General features: G+C 53.3%; 1 protein-coding gene across 4 annotated transcripts in view; it reads left to right on the top strand.

Annotated features, from left to right (window-relative positions):
- The first annotated feature begins 1,529 nt into the window (after positions 1 to 1,529).
- LAMA5 (laminin subunit alpha 5) overlaps positions 1,530 to 19,159 on the top strand; it is an 85,038-nt gene continuing 67,408 nt past the window's right edge. For all 4 annotated transcript variants that reach the window (XM_068700783.1, XM_068700781.1, XM_068700782.1 and 1 more), the window contains exons 1-2: positions 1,530 to 1,907; positions 7,474 to 7,626. In XM_068700783.1, coding sequence (XP_068556884.1) covers positions 1,599 to 1,907; positions 7,474 to 7,626 — 462 coding nt within the window. In that variant the 5' untranslated portion in view covers positions 1,530 to 1,598. The remainder of the gene's footprint in view (positions 1,908 to 7,473; positions 7,627 to 19,159) is intronic.

Below are 19,159 nucleotides of genomic sequence, written 5' to 3'. Positions count from 1 at the left end.
AGACTGGCCTGAGTGTTTTGCCTTGTAACAATCTTGTGGGGGTGGGAGAAAGCTATTTTCTTAATCTGTGCCCTGCTTTCCTTGTTAACTCCTTTCATGTATTCACAGATGCCATGGGGTATAAGCAGCTAATGAAATATGGCGTTAGATAAAGTTTGAGGAAGTTTTAATTCCAGCTCTGTGGCGTATTGGTTTCCTGTCCATAAACACGTTCGTTAACCATTACTGCAGATTAGAGGTGGTACACTCAGAGGTGGTTGTTCCACGTTCCCCAGAGCAAGCTGCCCACCTTAATGTGGACTTCAAAGGGCAAAGGCTGCTCGTGCTTTTTAAAATAATTTGTTTTCAAGGGCTCTATTTAGCTTTTAAATTATATATTCGCCTGTTATGTAGTAAGACCTGGCATTAAGTGGGAAAACCAGGGGGAAAACCTCCAAAGAAATGAGCAGGAATGGGTTAAAGACGCCTGGAAGCCCTTTAGGAACCCTGAGGAGCTGAAGGGGTTTGGAGGCTGTGCTCAGTGCTTGCTGGCCGTGTGGCAGCGGGCACCCTGCAGCACCCTGCGCTCAGTCCTGGTGTCCTGGTGCAGCGCGGGCTGTGCGTGCCCGGGGACAGGCAGCGGTGACTTTTCTCAGCAGGATGGCTCCTGGGGACTGGCCACCAAAAGGACACGGAGATGGCGATGAGACGCAGTGGGCAAATGCTCAGCAGCAGCCTCTGAGGACCTGGGCACACTTAGGAGCTTGTGGTGCTTCCTGTGGGGTTCAGACACGACAGGTCTCCAATGTCCGGAGTCCAGGCCTGATCTCAGTTGATTTATTCTGTATTTTCTTAGTGTAAAGAAAGAGCATGGGGCAGTTCAGGCACACCTTTTATCAGAAGAGTTTATTGCTTGATTTGGGGATTGAAGAGAAGCTTGCACGTGGTAGAAAATCAAAGCAGCTTTCTGATGGGTTTGGTGGTGTGCGTAACTTACTGTTTTGGTGATGTGTTTTGCTGTTTGGGTGATGCATGTAACTCACTGCTTTGGGGATGCGTACAACTAACTGCAGAGTTCAGTTTCTTAACCCAAAGGTGCCTTCCACCAACTCGTGCCATGGGTGACAGCACAGGGGGGGCAGGTGGGGAGCAGGAGAGTAAGGAGAGTTCTCTTACTCTCGAGGAAAGTAAGTCGGGTTCTGTGTGGGACCTTTTAACGCTTTGTTAATTAGTAATAGGGCTTTTCCTGCAGATAAACCAACCTATCGGCTAATGGAGTTTATTAACGCCCTGAAAACACCGGCGAGCGAGCCCACGGCAGCGCCGCGCCGCAGACACAATGCCCACATTGTTCCCCGCGAACATCCTATCCCTTCCATTCCTTAAAAACCAACAAAAAAAAAAAAAAAAAAACTGCTTCACCCCGTTTGGCCTCTCCTCCCCTAAAGCCTTTAAGGGGGGGGGTTCCCAGGGCGAGGCCGGCTCCGGGGGGCGAGGAGGGGGGGTCCGGAGGCGGCGCCTGCCGGGGCTGAAGTAGGGCGGGCGCGGCGCGCCGGGGCGCACAGCCGGGGCTGGGGCTCGGGGGAAGCCGCTGCTCGCCCCCGCTGCCTCCGGGGAAGATGGCGAGGGAGGCCGAGGAGGGAGGCGAGAGGCTGGGGAGGTTGTTGAGAGGGTTACTGGGGATACTGGTGCTGCTGGTGGTGCCGCCCGCCGCCGCCGCCAGCCCCGCAGCTTCGTTCCCCGGAGACGTGAACGGGCACAGCCTGCACCCGCCCTACTTCAACCTGGCCGAGGGCACCCGCATCTCCGCCACCGCCACCTGCGGGGAGGAGGCGGTGGGAGCCGGCAGCCGCCGAGCCGTGGAGGATCTGTACTGCAAGCTGGTCGGGGGGCCGCTGGCCGGGGGGGACCCCAACCAGACCATCCAGGTAGGGCGGCGAGGGGGAGGCGCGTAACGTGGTTGGGGTGGTGGAGCTGCACCCCGGGATCCCCCTTTTTGGAAGGGTTGGGGGGGGTCTGAGGGAGTCTGAGCCCTCCCTTTGTGGCCCCCCGTGGCCCTCGCTGCCTTGTCCCAGCCCTGCCACCCTGCTGTGGGTGCCAGAGGAGTGGGGGAGGCTGCGTGAGGGGCACAAACCCCCAGGACCCCCACTGGTGTTTTCCCGTGTGCCCGGAGTTGATGCAGAGCCGGTGTCCTCTGGATCATGGGGGGCTTGGGCACCCCAGGAGGGGGTGAGGGGCCCCCCAGGCACCCCACTCTAGCCTGGCCGGGCTCTGTGGGAAGCCCCCCGGAGCAGCCAGGGCACGGAGCACACGTGCTCTGCTTTGCCGGGCTCCCCAGAAGTCGAACACGTGAAGCGTGGCTCGCTGGGCTCCCAGGGAGTTATTTGCACAGGGGTTGGCTCTTTATGGCCCTACGTCCTGGGTGAGCCAGCCCCTGAAGTCCTCTGCCAGCCAGAGAATCACTGTGCCACGCATGGTAATATTTAGCTTTGGGGGGGCTTAACTCTGAAATCCCCCCTGTGTTCGCTGGGGCATTAGGATGAGCAGAGGGAAAGTTCAGAGGAGAGTTTTACAAGCAAGCATCAGGTGACTTAGCTCAGGGGTCCCATTTTAAGCAGCCCGGAGGGAGCACGCAGCCAGGAATGCAGATGGTGCAAAAACTGCTGTGCAGCTTAACTGCCCCGGCCCTCTTAAAAAGAAGGAAGAAGAATTGTAAACAGGCTTGTAAAACACTCGCTTTAGCTGCAGGAACGCCGGACCTGCTGCCCCCCTCGGGGCAGCCCGAGCAGGGAGAAGCAACTCTGCCTCGAAATGCTCCTGCAGCACGAAACCCTCGGCAGAGCCAGCAGCTGCTGCCCACCAGCGTGTGCTGCTTGTGGGGTTGGCGGTGCCAGGTCACCTGTTGCAGCTGAGCGATGGGATTGTCCCTTCTGAATGCAGCAGGGATGAGGAGCGAGGGAGAAGCGTCAGCTTCTGGGAGAGAGCCTTTCTCGGCCTTTTGTTGGGGTTGGCTTTGTTGTAAGATGAGCTTCTGAAGCATTTTTCTCATTCTGGCCGCATTCTCCTGAGCCTGTGCCGGACGAGGAATTTTCTGGCTTTTGTGTTTATGAGGTGGAATTTTGCCTCGTTTGTCAGAGAAATTGTTGAGGATGTTACTGGAGGGCAAAAGCTGATGGAGTTTCCTCTGAGAGTTTAAAAGTGATCTGTTTCACTTTGCTGTGCTGTAAAACACCAACTGGAGCAAGCCTTGCTTTAAGCAGCAGTATGGGGAGACCCTCGGGAGCTACCTGAAGTCATTGTGCCTACAGGGATGCACTTTTTTTTTTTTAATGTATAAAAAAGAAAGGAAAAGTAAAGAATGAACTGCTGCTGCGTGCAGTTAAAAACAGATGTGAATAACCTCTCAAGCAGAAGTAGGAGGATAAGGCTACTTAGAAAAGCTGGCAGATGTGGGTCTGTGTTTATCCCTCTCCTGTCTGTGTGCTGGCCCCACGCGCTGTGCTACGGAGGATAGTGGCTAAAATAAACCACAGGCGCTTGTGCCAGCCTCGGGGATAACTCATCCTCCACGTGCAGCCCTTTCCTGGTACCACGGGGTGTGCAAATCCTCCTGAATAACCCCAGCTGCCATACAGGGCTCCTTGGCTGCAGGTTTTGCTGCAGCCCCCTCCTGTCCCCTGCACAGCTCCAGCACAGGATCCTTTGATCTGAGCACCGCTTCCCAGGCCAGCGCTCTTTGGTCGGGCCGAAAGCTTTAGAAAACTCCTTTTGTAGTGGCTCCTTTCCGTGACCACAGGCAGCACCTAGAGGGGAGGGGAGGAAGCAGGAGGCTGGGAGCAGAGGTCAGAGTTCCCAATTCATCCCCTTGAGGGGTTTCGGCACCACCCGGTGACTAAAGCAAAGAGGGGGGTGGGAGGGAAGTGTTCAATTTAGGCAGGCTGCAGTGGCAATAAGGAGCTCCACGCTCCATCCTCGGTATTTGTGTGTCCCACCACAGTGCCTCCCCTTACCCATTCACCTGCTTGGTGCCGTTTGTGTGTGCTGGGGCCGTGGTGTAAAGGGGCTTTGCATCAGGAACTCAGGAGTGATGCCTCCTGGGACCCTCCAAGAGATTTCCACCTGCTGTGGCGGTGAAGGGAAGTTTGGGAAAGCATTAATGCAGCCGTCCTGTTTTCTGCCTTTCATTTGATATCGTTGTAGACTTTTTAGGAAAGGGAATTCATGCACTTTAAAACATGATATTGTTAAAATGGCGATAATCGTTGAGCTTTCTAAGATAATGCTGCCCTAAAGACACTCGCAGTGTTTTTGGCACAGCTTGTGGGAAGGCTCTAAACCTTTTCAAGGAGTTTCCTTTGCTTTATTGAGGGCTCTTTGGCAGAAGACAGCATTTCTGACCGCGGGAGGCTTTTCAGCCTGTAAGGATGTGAGGCAAGGCAGTGCTGAGGTGCGCTGAAAGGGACTCCCAGGAAGGTTTGCTCCCCTCCTTCCCCTCATTAATCAGCAGGGCCAGGCCCACCTTAATGAGAAGTGCCTTTGAGCCACCTATTGAAGCTGAGACAAAGGGGAGATTACAGGTTTATTTTCCTGATCAGGCTTTACCGAAGATGCTTGTAAGCTATCTGTCTCCCCAGGCAGGGGCAGAGGCACAGCGGGGTGCTCAGAGCCTCCCCATCCCACCCAGTTCCCCGGGGGCTATTCCTGAGCCCTGCCAAAGCCAGCAGGGGCTGCAGATGATTGCTTGATTTCAGGAGATTAGCAGTACAACAATAAGGGAAGCTACTGGCATTAATTGAGGCAATTACCTTAGAACTTAAAAACGTGCAACAAGTCGGACTGATTTCACATCACCACCTTGCGTGCTTTCATTTGAAACCTGCCCTCACCTCAGCCCTGCTGCCACAGAGCTCTGGTTTGCGTGTTGAATCGCACCTGAGCGGCGTTGATGCTTATGGGAGGTCTTGTCTGGGTGTAACAGAGGAGGTCTGAATCTGTTTAATTCCTGAATGTTGTGGCATTTGCTGCCCTGTGTTCATCAGTGAGCAGCATTTCTTCATCCTGTGCTGTGTCACACAACAGCTGGCTGGGTGGCTGCAATGGGCCGGCTGGTGCTGTGTGCCTCGTTTCTGTGCTTCTGTGTGTGAAGGTGCTGGGCTCTGGGGGCTTAACTGCAGCTGAAATGGAGTAATTCTTAGGGCAAGCTGCTGTAGCTTGCAGGAGACACCTGGTGAGCTCAGGGTGAGCAGCTGGGTGATCTGGGAGGACAGCCCCAGTAACAGCTCGTGGAGCACCTCCTTGCCTTGTCTGCAATACAGCTTTTTGCACCCCGTTTCCAGCCCCGCTTACCTCAGCCCACACTGCCCGAGCTGGGTCACGCTCCCTGTGGTTTTCCACTAAATGAGATGAGGAGAGCAGAGGTTGGGTCATGGCAAGGCCAGATAAACCAGGACAAAGCCATCTGCTTTCCCCGAGGCGAGCCCTGCCAGCGGGGTGCCGGGCCAGGCTTTGTGCTTGGGGGGAACTTCAGAGCCCCTATTGATGGGAGTGGGAGCAGGAGCCGGCCTTGCAGGAAGCTGCTCTCCATTCACATCTCCTCCTTATCTCCCTCCCTTGCAGTTTGCTCTGATAGCGGCAGTTTTGTGTTCCCTGAGCTGCTTCTCATCTTCCCTGCACTGCCAAAGCTCTTTCCGTGGCATACCTTGGTGCCATCCACGCCTCTCCTGCTCTGGTAACCTGCTGTCCGCTTACCCAGTGCCTCACAACTGCTTTTTAATTAAAATCCTCCACTGATGGCAGAGCTTCCCTTTCCCCAGAGAGACCTGGTGTGCTGCACAGGAGCACAACTTGCTTTAATATGCACAAATAACTGGAAACGATTCTCACCAGATCTAGGTCCAGCTCTAATGAAACAACTAACGAGCAACTGGTGCATGGGGGGGGGGCTGTGATGCTTTTAACAGCAAGCTTAGCTCAGCTGTTGACGTGTTACCAGCCCCCTGGCAGCTAACACATGCAGGCTGCTCAGCGGTGCCGAGGGATAACATCAGCATTACAAATGTATAGCAGCTGAGCCTAATTTTTAGTCCCCTCTTATTAAGCTTGAATTGGCTGCCACCCATCAGCGTGAACGCTTGGTTCGAAACGGTTTTTGCATCCATAGCAAGAATCTGAAGTATGAAAGCACTTCAGGTTTTGTTGTTTATCCCCGTTTTGTAACCTTGCCTCGTTTCTCCCCGTCTCAGCGGTGTGCATCGTGCAGCAGAGCTTTCCACACAACCAGTTGCACCGGTTCCCCTTGAGGTTTGTGCTCAGGACTGGGTCAGTTTTATCTGCTCTGCTCGCCCTCCTTGCTCGGGGCATGCTCCAGCAGGACACGTCCTGACCTCTCTGTCCAGCAGGAGCTCCCTGCCTGGCACCAGGGTGGTTTCAGCTGCCCTGTTCTTTGTCCTGGTGCCTACCCATCTGCTGTTTCCACCTTCCTGGGGGAGTTAATTAAGAGGTGTGCTCGTCTGGCACAATTTGCATTGCATAATTGCCTGCAAATAACATGGCCGTGGGGAGGAATGCAGGGAATTCTCAGTTCCCTTTGCACTGCAACTCTCCCAAAGTTTGGGGCATCTGGAAAATCTCTGGGGTGGCTGTGCCTTGCCTCAGCCCTCCTAGGGGCGCACGTGGAGCAAGCAGGAAGGAGACTGCCTGTCTTGAAATCGTGTACCTGGTGTAATATTAAAGCTGGCTGCAGCTGGGACAGGCAAGGGCAGCTTGTTTGCTGGGAATAGCTGCAGCTTTTAAAGGCAAATCGCCTGCAACAGAGTTCCCTTTCAGGCTCTGTAGCAGCAAGTCAAATGACAGAATGGGGGCTCCACAAAACAAGTTCCTTGCTAATTTCAGGTTCCTTGCAGGTTTCCTTGCGAGTGGGTCAGATTCATTTGTGCGTTAAATAGGAAAGAAAGAATTGCCCTTAACAGCTCGGGGCTTTGTCTGATCCTGCTCAGGAGGTGCTGTTAAAGTTGCAGAGCTGTTTTTTGTGTTTTGTTTTTTTTTTTTTTCTGGCATCGTGTCCAGGGAGCTGACAGAGACACTTGCACCACAAAAGCAAGGCAGAAAAAACTTCATGAGAGTGATTGCAATGGGGTCCCTGGCCAAGTGACAGCAGGGGCTGTCCCTTTCGGGCCTTGCATTGAAGCATCACCCGCGAAAGGGACTTGGCTGCTACACCATTAAGCTTGAAAACGTAGCTGAAAGGACTGTGCTTGTGAAATCATGGGTTGACAAGGAACGGATTGCGGAGTTGGACAGGAGAACTGGCAGCCTGGGTCCATAGGGATGACTGAATGGCCCAGGTCAGGATCTCTGGGTATTGGCAGGGCTGTGAGTGGCAGCCTCAGCAGAGGAGCCACGGGCTGGTGGCCCTGGAGCTTGTGCTGCTTGCTGGGCACAGTGGGTCGTGTTTTCCTGGCTACCATTAAATGCTGTCTCTGTGCTTTCCACCAGGGCCAGTACTGCGACATCTGCTCCTCGGCGAACAGCAACAAGGCGCACCCCATAACCAATGCCATCGATGGGACAGAGCGCTGGTGGCAGAGCCCCCCACTGTCCCGGGGGCTGGAGTTCAACCAGGTCAACGTCACTCTGGACCTTGGACAGGTAAGCCAAGTCCTGCTTGAGTATGTTGGAGGCTGTGCTGGTGAGGACTGGTTCTTCTGGGCCCTTCTGGGCTTCTGCAGTCCTTCAGTGGCCTTAGCTGTGAGGCTGAGATGAGACCTCCTCATTTAATGGCATTTTCTGTTAAAACTTGGAAGGGAAAAACCTCGTCTGTTTGTTGGTAGTATTAACTGTCATCTGTATCATTTGCTGTTACTATTTAGCTTTTTTCCTAAAAGCTGGGTCATGAAAATCTCCTGTGCCACACAGGTGCTGTTCCTAAAGGGGGAGTACCTGGCTCCTGAAGGGGTGCGATTTTTAGAACACAAAAATACAGCCCTGAGGAATTTAAGGTTGTGCTGTAAAACTTTAACTGGTGTGTTTAAAGCTCTTTGAAGACAGCTAGCCCTGCTGAAGATCTTCCTGTAAAAGACAAAGGGTGACAATGGCTGCTCGGTCTCTAATGCTGGCAAGTCAAAGGGAATTAACATCGTAATAGCAATGACTGCCAGCCCACGCCGCCTCCTCTGCTGCTCCTATTCAGCCCCAAACCCGTTCCTCTGGCAGCAGGCTGTTCTCTCAGACCTTCCTCGGTTTAGGGGAAGCAGCGGGAAAGATGTCCCATCCGAAGCTGCAGGAAAGAGCAAAGTGTCAGAGACCAGAGGCCTGAGGGGCTGCAGGACGTGGCTGTGCTTACTGGTGCGAGGTCTGAGGGATGGGGGGCTGCTGTGTGGGATCCCCCTTCCTTGGTGGTGCTGTGCTACCTCGTCTCTGCCCCCAGCACCTCTGTTATGGGGAGAGGGAGACTCAAAATCCCAAGGATTGTCCCTGATCTGCTCCCTGCTGTGTCACAGCGCCTGCTCCGAGCCTCTCAGCACCCTCCCGGCTCTGTTCTCTCCCGTGCGTGCCAATACACAGCACCACCAAAATGTCCCCGACTCCCCATACATCGCACAGTGCTGCGTGGGCAAAGCCTTCTGGGGCTGCACACAGTGTGCTGGCCCTGGTAGCCGATGTAGGTGGCATCTGCTGGCTCTCAGAAACCTCCCTGCTGGCAGGGCTGTGCTGGGGGGTGGATTGTTTGCAGCCTCCCCCTGACCTAGGGGCAGCCTGCCATGTGGCTTCCTGCTTGCTCGCCGCGCTCAGGAAAGGGATTCTCAAAGCCTAACTTTCCTGGAGAGCTTCTCCTCCTCCTTGTCACTCACTGTCAGTTTTCTGCCTTCAGGCCAGAGTCATCCAGCCATGCCAGCCACTTGCAAGCTGGTGATTTTGGCTCATCTGTGGGTTTGCAGCCCTCAGAGCTGCAGTGCTGGGAGACAGAGCCTGGAATAATTTGGGGGGGCTGCAGTTCTGCTGAAACTGAGCTGTTGTAAGCTCACCTTGTCTCCTAACCCCCTGTATTTGCTCACCATTGCTCGTACGAGGTTGGTAGCACGACTGGCATGGTGCTGGCTGCAGTTTGTCTTATCTGCTGGGGAGTTCCTCTGGCCTCACAGATCTCTCGGTGTCCCTCCTGCTTCTGGAAAGTAAGTGCTTGCCCAGCTCGTTGGAACAGGAGCACAAACTGGAGTATCAGCCCATTTTCAGTGGCTTCCTCTTAATACGTGCTGTTATTGTACTTAATTGCTTTAATAATCGGTTTTGCTCCCGGTGAGAGTCAGTTCTTTGCTTTTCCCTCCTTTGTGTTGGTGGGTCAGGCAGTAGAAACAAGATGAAACGTTACAAAATCGCTGATTTCCTCCTTTTGAAGTTGAGGCTGGTTGAAAGGGAGGAGGGTAAAGAGGATTTTTTGGGACCCAGTGGGGTCTGCGGGGTGAGTGCTGGAGCAGGCTGGTGGACCTGGCAGCCGGGCTCTGCAAATTCCTTGGATACCTGTGGAAGGTGCAGGTAACACCCTCGGAGGCATGTCTGAGTGCTGGGCTCTTCTTTTTGGCTGCCTGATGAGGCCTCTCCTTGCTCCACGTAACCCTCTAGGGAGCTCTTGGATCATTTAAATTTTAATTTAAGGGACTGATGGCCACGAAAAGCTGTTGTCCCTCTGGGGAATTGCTGGTGCCCCGTGTGCTGATGGCAGAGTCCTTCAGCAGGGGCTGGCACAGGAGGCTGTGGTGTCAACCCCGTCCCATCGCTGCGGTGCTTCCCTGCTGCCGTTGTCCCTCCTGAGCCATAAACTTAATTACCAGCTGGAATTGAGTTTCTCCAGCAGTTGGCAAGGCTGTGGTGATTGGGAGAGGGGCAGTTAATTAGGAAACCTGTTGGGCTTTGCTCTTGCTGCCCGGGAGTTTACTCTCCTCACGGGGATGTTAAAATCCTATGGGAAGGAGAGAGGGGGGGATATAATTCACAGCCAGCAGATAAGATTTTCTTTTCTAAAACATCCAAAAAAACAGTAAAAACCACTCAGGCTGGCCTCCCACCTGGCGGGAGTGTATTAAATACTTGCATCATGTCATCTTAGTGCCAGCAGTGGCCTAATCTTAACAGCTTCATCAGCAAGGGAGATCAGAGCTCCTGCCCCGGCACGGGAAGGGATTGTGGCTGCTGATCTGCCGGGGGCTGGATCTGAGCTGCTCCTGCTGCTGTGTCTGTGCCTGCCTTCCTGGGAAGGGGAGCTTTGTCTTTGTAGAGTTGGTAGGGTGAAAAGCTGGAGAGGAATAAAAGTCACTGAGGGTTTCCTTGTAAAAGCTGAATTTGGGAGCCAGAACTAAGGCAAGCAGCTCCAAGGAGGGAAGTGAAATGGATTTTAGGAGCTGTTGGGGCGGGGAATGTGAATAGGCTCTCTTTTTGTCCCTTGCTTTTAATCCTGACTTTATGCCTAAAGCATTAATGTGTTTAGGATGAATGATTGGGTGACCGCGTGGCTTTGCCTGCTGCATCCTACAGCTCCGTGGCACCACGGTGGAGCACGGGGCCGGCTTCATGGGGTGGAAGGGCTGCAGGGTGCTGCGCTTTTTGGACACCATTGTGCATTGTGCTGTGCTCACAGGGACAGGAGGCCGTGACTCACCCTCACTGGAAACTGTCCGCTGTGATTAAGCGCCACTGTGGGTGGAGGGGAGGAAAGGGTGTGATGGACTTCTTTTTTTTTTTTTTTTTTTTTTCCCCCCCCCCTCAAGTAGGTCATTTGAGTCAGAGCTGACAAAACTCAGGAGGTTTACAGAACCATGAATGGCTGGCTCCCTGCCAGTGCCTGACATCTTCCTTGCGTGAAGGTGAACCCGGGCCAGCCCTTCCCAGGGCTGTTTATGGATAGCTGGTGCTTTATCATAAACTCCGGGGAGAGGAATGCTCGCCGTCATGCGAGAGCAGGAGCTTCGTGCCAGTGCTTGCCCGGGGTTAATTACTGCGGTGGGAAGGTGGGTGGGCAGCAGCTCCAGGACACTGGAGAACAGCAGAGTTTGGATTTACGCCCCTAAAGGTGATTGATTCTCATTTCAGCAGGAACAGGCTTTATGGCTGAAAGCCCCCATGGAAGGGGTGAGCCAGGTCTGGCAGCGCGGTGTCCCCTCTGCCCTGGTCACCAGCACGAAACACCTGTGTCCCCTCACCTCTGCCACCCAGCAGGGAGATCTGGGCTGTTAACTGCTGAAAAAGTAGTTTTTAAAGTATTTGAAAATGAATAAACAAGAAGTTCAGTCATTGGTAATTTGGGAAGATAAAAAGAAGATGAAGAGCACTGAGCTGAGCTCCTGGGCCCGCGGGATGGTGCCTTCTGCAGTCTAAGGGCTGTGTCTAGGTGAGGGAGCAGGCTGAGAGCTTACTGGGTGCCTTGAAGCCTCCTTTTTGAGTTTCATATTACAGCGGGATGTGCCAAAGCTAGCATTTGTTTTGGCTGCTGTCGGGCTGGTTACCTTACGTGTGCCAGGCTCCTCGAGCTCCGAAGCAAAGGTGTCACTTGGCACAGGGCACGCTGCGTGCTTCAGCCCCTGGCCAGCTGAAAAGTGCCTCAAAAGGAGGTGTCTTTTCCTGTGGTGGATTTCCAGGGCATAAGCCTGCTTCCTCTCCCTCTTGTACTGCAAACTTAGCCCCCGGGGACCTGCTCAGCACAGAAGTTAGCCATGCAGGATGCTTTCAGGTCCTGGGCATGAGGCCTGGCTTGCAGGAGCAAGTCAGTCCCTCTCCTGAGATCCCTTTTCTTGGTAACAAACCTGAAGTTCTGGGCAGGTTCATGGGGCTGCCTGGCCCCATGCTAACGGGGCGCTGTAGGGCATAATACAGCAGGGCACAGCACCTCGAGCCTCACAGTGCTCTGAAATCTTCTTACGCTTGTTTCTAGGCTCCCGTTTGGTTTCACTGAGTTGGAATGGTAACGGGAGCTGCCGGCGGTGCAGGAAGCCTCTTTGAAAGGCAGCTGGAAGGAAAGCCTTGCAGGCCGATGGGCTGAGCTTACCTCCCTGCTGCCAGCAAAAGCCGTCAGCACACGTGAATTTGATGTTTATTTCCTGGCTTAGTTAATTCAAATATCCTTCTTAATGAGTGAATTTATGAAATCCCAAGAAGAGAGCTCGTGGTTGCTCTGGAATGGAGCTTTTCTAGTGGCTGCTTACCCCAAGCCTGGCATGGGGTAAGGGTTATGGTCATCCAAGAAGAATTTTCAGCTAAAAGCTTCTCACCTTCTTCCTTTTGCACCCTTGTTTCAGTGGCTGTGAGATCTCTTACTTGCCTCTGGATGATATCACTGCTGCCAACGTTTTCCTCCGAGGCATCCTGTTCATTCTCACTGTGCACAGAGGGAGACTTGTGATGGGTTTCTTCCTTTTCTTCCCCTTGGTGGAGATGTCTTCTGCGTCCTTCTTGTACACACATTTATAGCAAATGCACAGCTTCCATTTGTCTCGGGGCCACACAGTGCTTCAGCTGCCTGGCACGAGTTTCTCATAGAGCGTTCCAAAAACAGATGAAGATTTCAGGACTTCTGTATATAGTCTTTATTTAAAAAAAAAAAATCATTTACTGCAAGGACTTCTAGTTCTTCGTTGTGCTGGGGTGTCACTGTGGGAAAGGGGTAGGAGGCCCGGTGACATTTACTGGGAGATTTTGCACCTTAAGTAAAGGACTGGGGCGTAAAATCTCCAACAAAGACGCTCTTTCTCCAAAGTGTTTTCTGGCTCATGGAGCAAAAGCAGTATTAAAAATAAAGCATGTTAAGCAGGCTGAGCAGAAATCCTTTTTGCTTTCAACAGCTGGGGTGACAGTTTCCTCTCCTATGTAGAGATTTATTTTTTTCCTTCTGATGAGGGGGGATATATTTTTTTTTTTTGCCTTTGCTTTGCCTTTTTGCCTTCTCAACCTCTCTGTGCTTTCTGCCGGCTCCCACAGGATTCCTGGCTCTAGCAGCTGCACAGGAGCAGCTCAGGTGAGCGGGAAGGGAGCGCTCAGTTGCTAACACGTGGGGATCTGTCTGCTCCAGCAGCGAGAGCAAACCCATCCCCTCCCTTCCAAGCAGCCGTGCCAAGTCAGATACCAAGTTCCCTTTTCCAGGGTCCAGAGCAGGCAAGGCTGATCCTTTTTTCTTTGTTACTGCTCGTGCTGGTTGCTGTAAGCAAGAAGACACGCAGAGCATCCCTTGAGGTAAATCATGGGCGACATGTGAATTTTAATTCTGTTATGTTTACTTATGTCATGAACCAGTACTGCTTACAATCAGTCTTCCAGGCCTGCAGTGAGTAGGGGGCATTGCACTTGCAGCATTTGATTCCCCAAAGACCTGCCAGGCCCTGAGCAATGAGAATTGAAGACTCCTGGTGGAGGAGGATCTGCTCTGAGCAGATCACTCGTTGTTGTGGCACCTTTTGTGATTTCCACGCGGGTTATTTTTGACTGGCCTTTGCATCTTGAACAAATAACCCTTGTGCTTCAACTGCTTAATCTTCCCAGAGGCTCTGCTTGCTCTGCCTGGACCTGACCCAGCTAAGGAGAACTCAGGTGTTAAAATTCAGCCTCAGCCTTCCCCCTAGGACAGCTCCGGGTAACGACTGATGAAAAGATAATTACTCTGCTTCTAAAAATCGCATGCAAGATTTCCAGGGTAATTTCTCCCCGGGTATCACTGCTTATTTTTAAATTTCGGCGTGATGAGAAACGAGGAGGCTGACGGTGAGGTTTCCTGTGGCAGTGCTCTCCGTCCCTGCCAGGCTGCCCGGTCCTGCTCCGCTCCTTGGGATTCTTCAAAGATTAGGAGAAAGCCTCGAGGCGAGCGCGAGCCGGGGAGAGGTCAGGCAAGCTGGGAGCTGGCGTAGGGGAGGCTTTGGTTTGCAATGAATAGCTGGAAGGCAAGCCTTGTAATTTCTTGCTGTTCTCCTGGAAAGTGTCTGCTTGGCTGGGCTGGTAAACAAGAGTGTGCCTTGAGTCGGGTGTGAATGTGTGCAGATACACGTGCTGCGGGGTCGGCATTGGCTGACCCCTTTGTGGCTGCTCCAGGCAAGTTAAAACAGACCAGACCCATCTAGTCAGGCCTCTGCCTTGCCGGGGAGTTGTGTTTTCCTGCTGCAGACAGACGTGGCGGGGAGTGTTTGTAAAGGTCGGCGTGCCCAGGGGAAGCAGAGAGGGTCACAGCCCTGACACGGAGCGCGCCAGTGTCTGCGACCCAGAAATGGGCTGGGAAGCATTGCACAGTGCGTTCAGTCCTTGATGCTTGTCCAGGTCACCGTGAGAAGCCTCTCGAGTGGGCAATTCCTGCTTCCCGAGGTGGGTTTCTGGAGCCATTCCTGCCTGCCACAGCCCTGTCCTGGCTCAGATCCACAGGGCTGGCAAGGAACACACGAAAATGCACCTCTCATCATCTGCCTAGTCAGCTTCTCTGCTCTTTCAAGCCTCTTCTGCCTGCCCCACCCCACACGTTTCCCTCTCTGCCTTACCACGCCTGGCTCAGCCCTGCTTTCATCTCTGCCTCATCCTTTTATTAGAGCTGTAAATGGGGGCCCCTGGGCTGTGCCCAGCCTTGATCCTCAGCCCTTTCCTGTTTTCTGGACTCGGTGCTCCTCGAATTCCAGAGCTCCCCTCCTATGTGGGGTGCCAAGCAGTGCAGTAAATGATGTGTTGCCTCCTGCTTGACAGAATAAAAAGGAGATGAGTAGGAAAGGGCGAGGTGGGAGGCACGAGCCTGGTGGGATGGCACCGGGGGGGAGCCTTCAAATGGCTTAGGAGCAGCCTGAGGGCCTGTGGCAGCTAAGGGGGGAAATGTCCCAGATCTGTGTGAACAGGCCACAGTTTCTGCTTCTAGAGGCGTGCTGAGGAGCTGGCCAAAGAGGAGAGGGTGGAACAGGGATTGGTGATAGGGGAGATGCAGGGAGGAGGACGAGGCCTTGAGGGTGGCCTGTGGATGGCTGCGGGAGGTGAGGGCAGCGTGGTGGCTTGGGGCTTCCTTGGGCGAGGTCACCCGAGTCAGACGAGGGCAGGAGGAGTGACTTGGTGCCCCACAGAAGGGTTTGCCAAGTGTGGCTATAAAAAGGCCTTTGTTAACGTGAGGTCACCGCTAATGGGAGGTGGGTCGGGATTGTGCCAGCTCCTGTTTGTGCAGCGCAGGAAGCAACGGGGCTGCCTTCCTGCGAGCGCTCGGCTTGCCCCACGTGCCCTGGAAATGGAGCCACCAGATATGGGGAGAGCAGAGGTGGGGCTGGTAGCACAGGCTGGGGACTTGGCATCCTCTTCCTTCCTTAGTCCTCTTCTTGGATACCTCCTCAGCCTCCTGGAGGGAAGTGCTGGGATTGTCTGATTTGTCCTTCCCTCTGTTGAATAGCAAGGGCTGGGGGAAACATTGGCTTGAGGCAAAATGTTGGTGAGAGACTTGAGTCTCCTGGATGCAGTGGGAAGCTCCGTACCTCTCCTTGCCCACCACATCTACCTGGGGAAGCTGTGGCCCTGCCAGCAGGGTTAAATTAGCCCAGCCCTGGTCGCAGAGCTGTGTGTCTGTGTTGGATGGTTACCCAGGGGTTAGAATAAGGTGCCTTTATCCTGAAAGAGTTGCGTTACCATTGAGGGCTTTTATATTGTACCTTGTCTGCTCCAAAGACACGGTTTTCAGCAGAAACCTGCTGGCAAAGCTTGCCCGTGTAACTGTTCTAGCTGATCCTGAGAGTAAATCACGCATCTGCTGCTCGCCATTCTGAGGGCTCTTGGTGGTCATTTGTTTAACCCATGCAGTGACAAGCAAACAGCTGAACCCTGAGAGTTGCCCCGGTTTTCCCACATGCATGTAGTTGCTCTTTCTTGTTTCTTGCACGCGCAAACCCTCAGCTGAGCTCTGCTGATGGCTTCCTGAGGGTTCTCATTGCTGTGATCAGAGCGCGCCCTGTAACCAAAACCCGGCTGGCGTGCTGCTGGAGGCAGCTCTTGGGTACAGTCAAATGCAGATGATGCCAAGGCCTGATCGGAAGGGGAAAAGAATGGCTTTCTGCTATTTGCACACAGCTGCAAATAATAAACAGCCGTACAACTGCAAACAAATCCTACCGCTGCCTTCATCGTGCGTTGTGCTGGCTGTTTGCTAAAGCTGCCGCTTAATCCTCCTTCAGTCCTCTGCAAAGTCTGCGCTCACCCAAACGCAGTGGGCACGAAGGCTTTGGCTGGAGTCCACGACGGGTTTTGTGTGTTTTTATTTCCTTTATTTACCAGCCATTGCTTTCTGCCTTGGCATCAGTTCACAGCGAGTCTCCGTAAACGGGACCGTGAACACGAGGGCGCTGCTGGGGTTCGTGGGAGTCCAAAACCTGCGAGCTCTGCGCGTCCCGGCAGCGGCATGAACTGTCACACAACTGCTGTGCCTGCAGATCTCTGGGGTTAGCGGTGGCATTGGGAATGTTAATCCCGCCCTGCCCCTGGTATGCGCTGCTGTTGGGTCAGCGAAGCCGGCTCTGAATGGCAGTGTCATGGTGGGAAACCTGCTGACCAACGCTAACGTGGTGCGTGGCTCCAACGCAGATTTTCAGAAGAATGAGCTTGCTCGCACGTGCCAGGTTTGGTATTGTTGAAATCTGCTAACAACTCACCAACAGCTTTAAACACAGCGCTGCCAGAACTTGCAGGAACCACGTAGAAGAATCACAAAACAGCAACATTGCTGAAATGTCAGCACATCGGTGTTCTGGCCGTGCCCGTGCAGAGGGACCCTGCTGGGGTTGGGTCTCTGTACAGGTGGGACCTGGAGGTGCTGCCTGATGGTGGCACCGAAAGGGACTTTCCAAACCCGCTGCTTGGCCGTGGGAATGGGCAAGGTGGAAATAAAAGACAGGGAGAGCAGAAAGGGAGTGGTGTTTGTGTCCTTGTGGAGCTGGGTCAGAACCAGACAGAAATTGGTGTCAGAACGAGATATCCGAATCCCCCTCCAGACCCGCTCAGAAGGATTTAGGTGCGCTGCTCTTGGGTGGCAGTGAGCTCGGAGCTCCTCTGAGGTTCGTGTGAGTTATTCCTCCTCGGCATTTGGCCGTGTAAAATGAAATCCTTTCAGTGGCTTCGGTGGCATGCTGAGACCTCTCGCTTCGTGCCAATCTTTAGCTAATTCATCCTCTTCCCTTTCCTTCTCCTCCTTACCCTTCCCGAGCGCGCAGGTTTGTGACAGGATATCCACTTCATTCAAGAGAACGGGGGAAATATTTGCCTGTAGCGTGGCCAGCTGCCAAGATTTCTTTGTTCTCCCAGTCTCTTAAAGGACAGGACAGCCCAAGGAAACGCTCGGAGCTGAAGCTGGCATGCAACTTGGAGTGAGTTTGCTGCAGCCCTGCGAGTGAAATGTATGACACTGGAATTTTTTTTTGATCCCATAAATGCAAGGAAAGAGAAAACCTGGGTGGGCTGGGGACAGGCTGGGGCTGAAATCCTCTTTGATGTGAAATTGCTGTGTCACAGCTCTACAAGTTGTGCCTTCTGTGGTTTTTTGGCAAATTAAGTGCTGAGCTTGTGTCAGCTTGTGAATTCAGCTGCGTGGCTGTCGGCCGCCCCTGCATCGTTCACCACTTGTAGCTGGAGGCTCTCCGTGGTGCCACCGAAGCCCTGCTGTGACTGCAGAAAGCCTTTGTAACAAATCCAGACCCACGATGATGGTGGCAAGAAAAGCAGGGAGTTGTTGGAGTTTTAAGGGGACTTGGCTGTTCCTTTTGTCAGCCAATGGCTCGGCCAAGGCCTTCCTGAGTAAACTTAGCAAATCAGCAAGGCTTTGTTACTAAAAAGGGTCTCGCTACAGCTCTTACTGCATTTTTTTAATTTTTAGTGTTACAGAGCCTAGAGTGTTTGCTCATGGAGCAGCTCCCAGGTTTGTACACCTCTTTGCATGCTCTGAAGAGCCCATCCCAATGAGGTTGTGGTCCTAGCTTGTAAAACCGGGGTGTAAATCATCCTGCATCCTCTCTGAAGCAGAGACAAGTGTTCTTTTGTCTGGCTTCTCCGTTCCACTTGTGAATTGGTCCAGGAACTCCTAAGAAAATTGAAATTGTCTTGCACAACGAATCTGGGTTGGTGTTACTGTAACTTAAACAATGCATCAAACATACAGGCAGGAGCATTTGTTTGCTCTGGATGGGAGGAATGTCCACTTGAAAATGTGCTGTGCTTTGGTAAGTATGAATAGAGGGTTTTTCCACCCCCCTTTCCAGCTTTCTGAAGGCCAAAGTCTTGAAACAACTTAGAAAGGCTGCTAAAGCCCTGCTGATAAGATAGGCAGCAAATGTGCTTGAGAGCCTAATGTAGGCACAGAAATGTTGAAGCTGTTTGCTTTTCCCTTAACGGTGTGAAAAATGAGCGGGTCTCATTGAGGAACCTGGGGGATCGTGTGCTTCCAGGGAGGGCTGCACCGAGTTCCTGCAACTGCTTCGTTCTGGGGCTGGCTGCTGAAATACTTGCTTCGGATTTACCAGGTGGGAAGCTGGAGGTGGTGTGGGCTCTGCACAGCCCTGCTCATCCCAGGTCCCTTTCCAGCAGGCTCTGCCCAGCTCTTTGAGCGTGGTGCAGGGAGGGGATTGCATCTCGATGCTGCAAGTCGGGGGTGTTTGGAGATGTCATTTTTGTATCCAGTTAACTCCTCATTTTCTTTCCCTTCTGCTTGTGGCTTATTGGCTGAATGAGGCTAACAACGTTACGTAGAACAATTCTGGTAGCAGGGCTTTGCAGAGGGTGCCTGTCGGAGCAGCAGGCTGGGAGCATTTCAGGGAGCCTGGGTTTGTAGCCCCAGGGGAGGAGGATGCTCCAAGGCCTTTGCCGTGCACCAGCGCTCTCCTTCCCCTAGTCCCCACCACCACATTTGCAATCTAAAGCACGGTTTAGGGTCACACAGAGATTACAGGGCCTAGAGCCTGCTCCTTGGAGGTGATCAGACCGCACAAAGACACAGCGAATCGCTTGGCATCTGTGGTGAGCAAAGTGCTCACACCAAAAAGGGGCTTTGTGCAGCCCTGCCACCACGTGCCGCTCATCAAACAGCCTCAATGCCGGTGCTGTGCCTGCCCGGCCACAAACAGCTCTACTCCCAGGCTGAGTGGATGGGTCCTGGCCACAGCCTTGATCCTTTACTTCCATCTTTTTGCTGCTTTTTTCCCCCAAAAGGCCC

This window comes from Anas acuta, chromosome 16 (assembly GCF_963932015.1).
Source record: "Anas acuta chromosome 16, bAnaAcu1.1, whole genome shotgun sequence".
Taxonomy (NCBI): Eukaryota; Metazoa; Chordata; class Aves; order Anseriformes; family Anatidae; genus Anas; species Anas acuta.
Note: the sequence above shows the minus strand (reverse complement) of the source record. Positions and strands in the feature narration are given on the sequence as shown.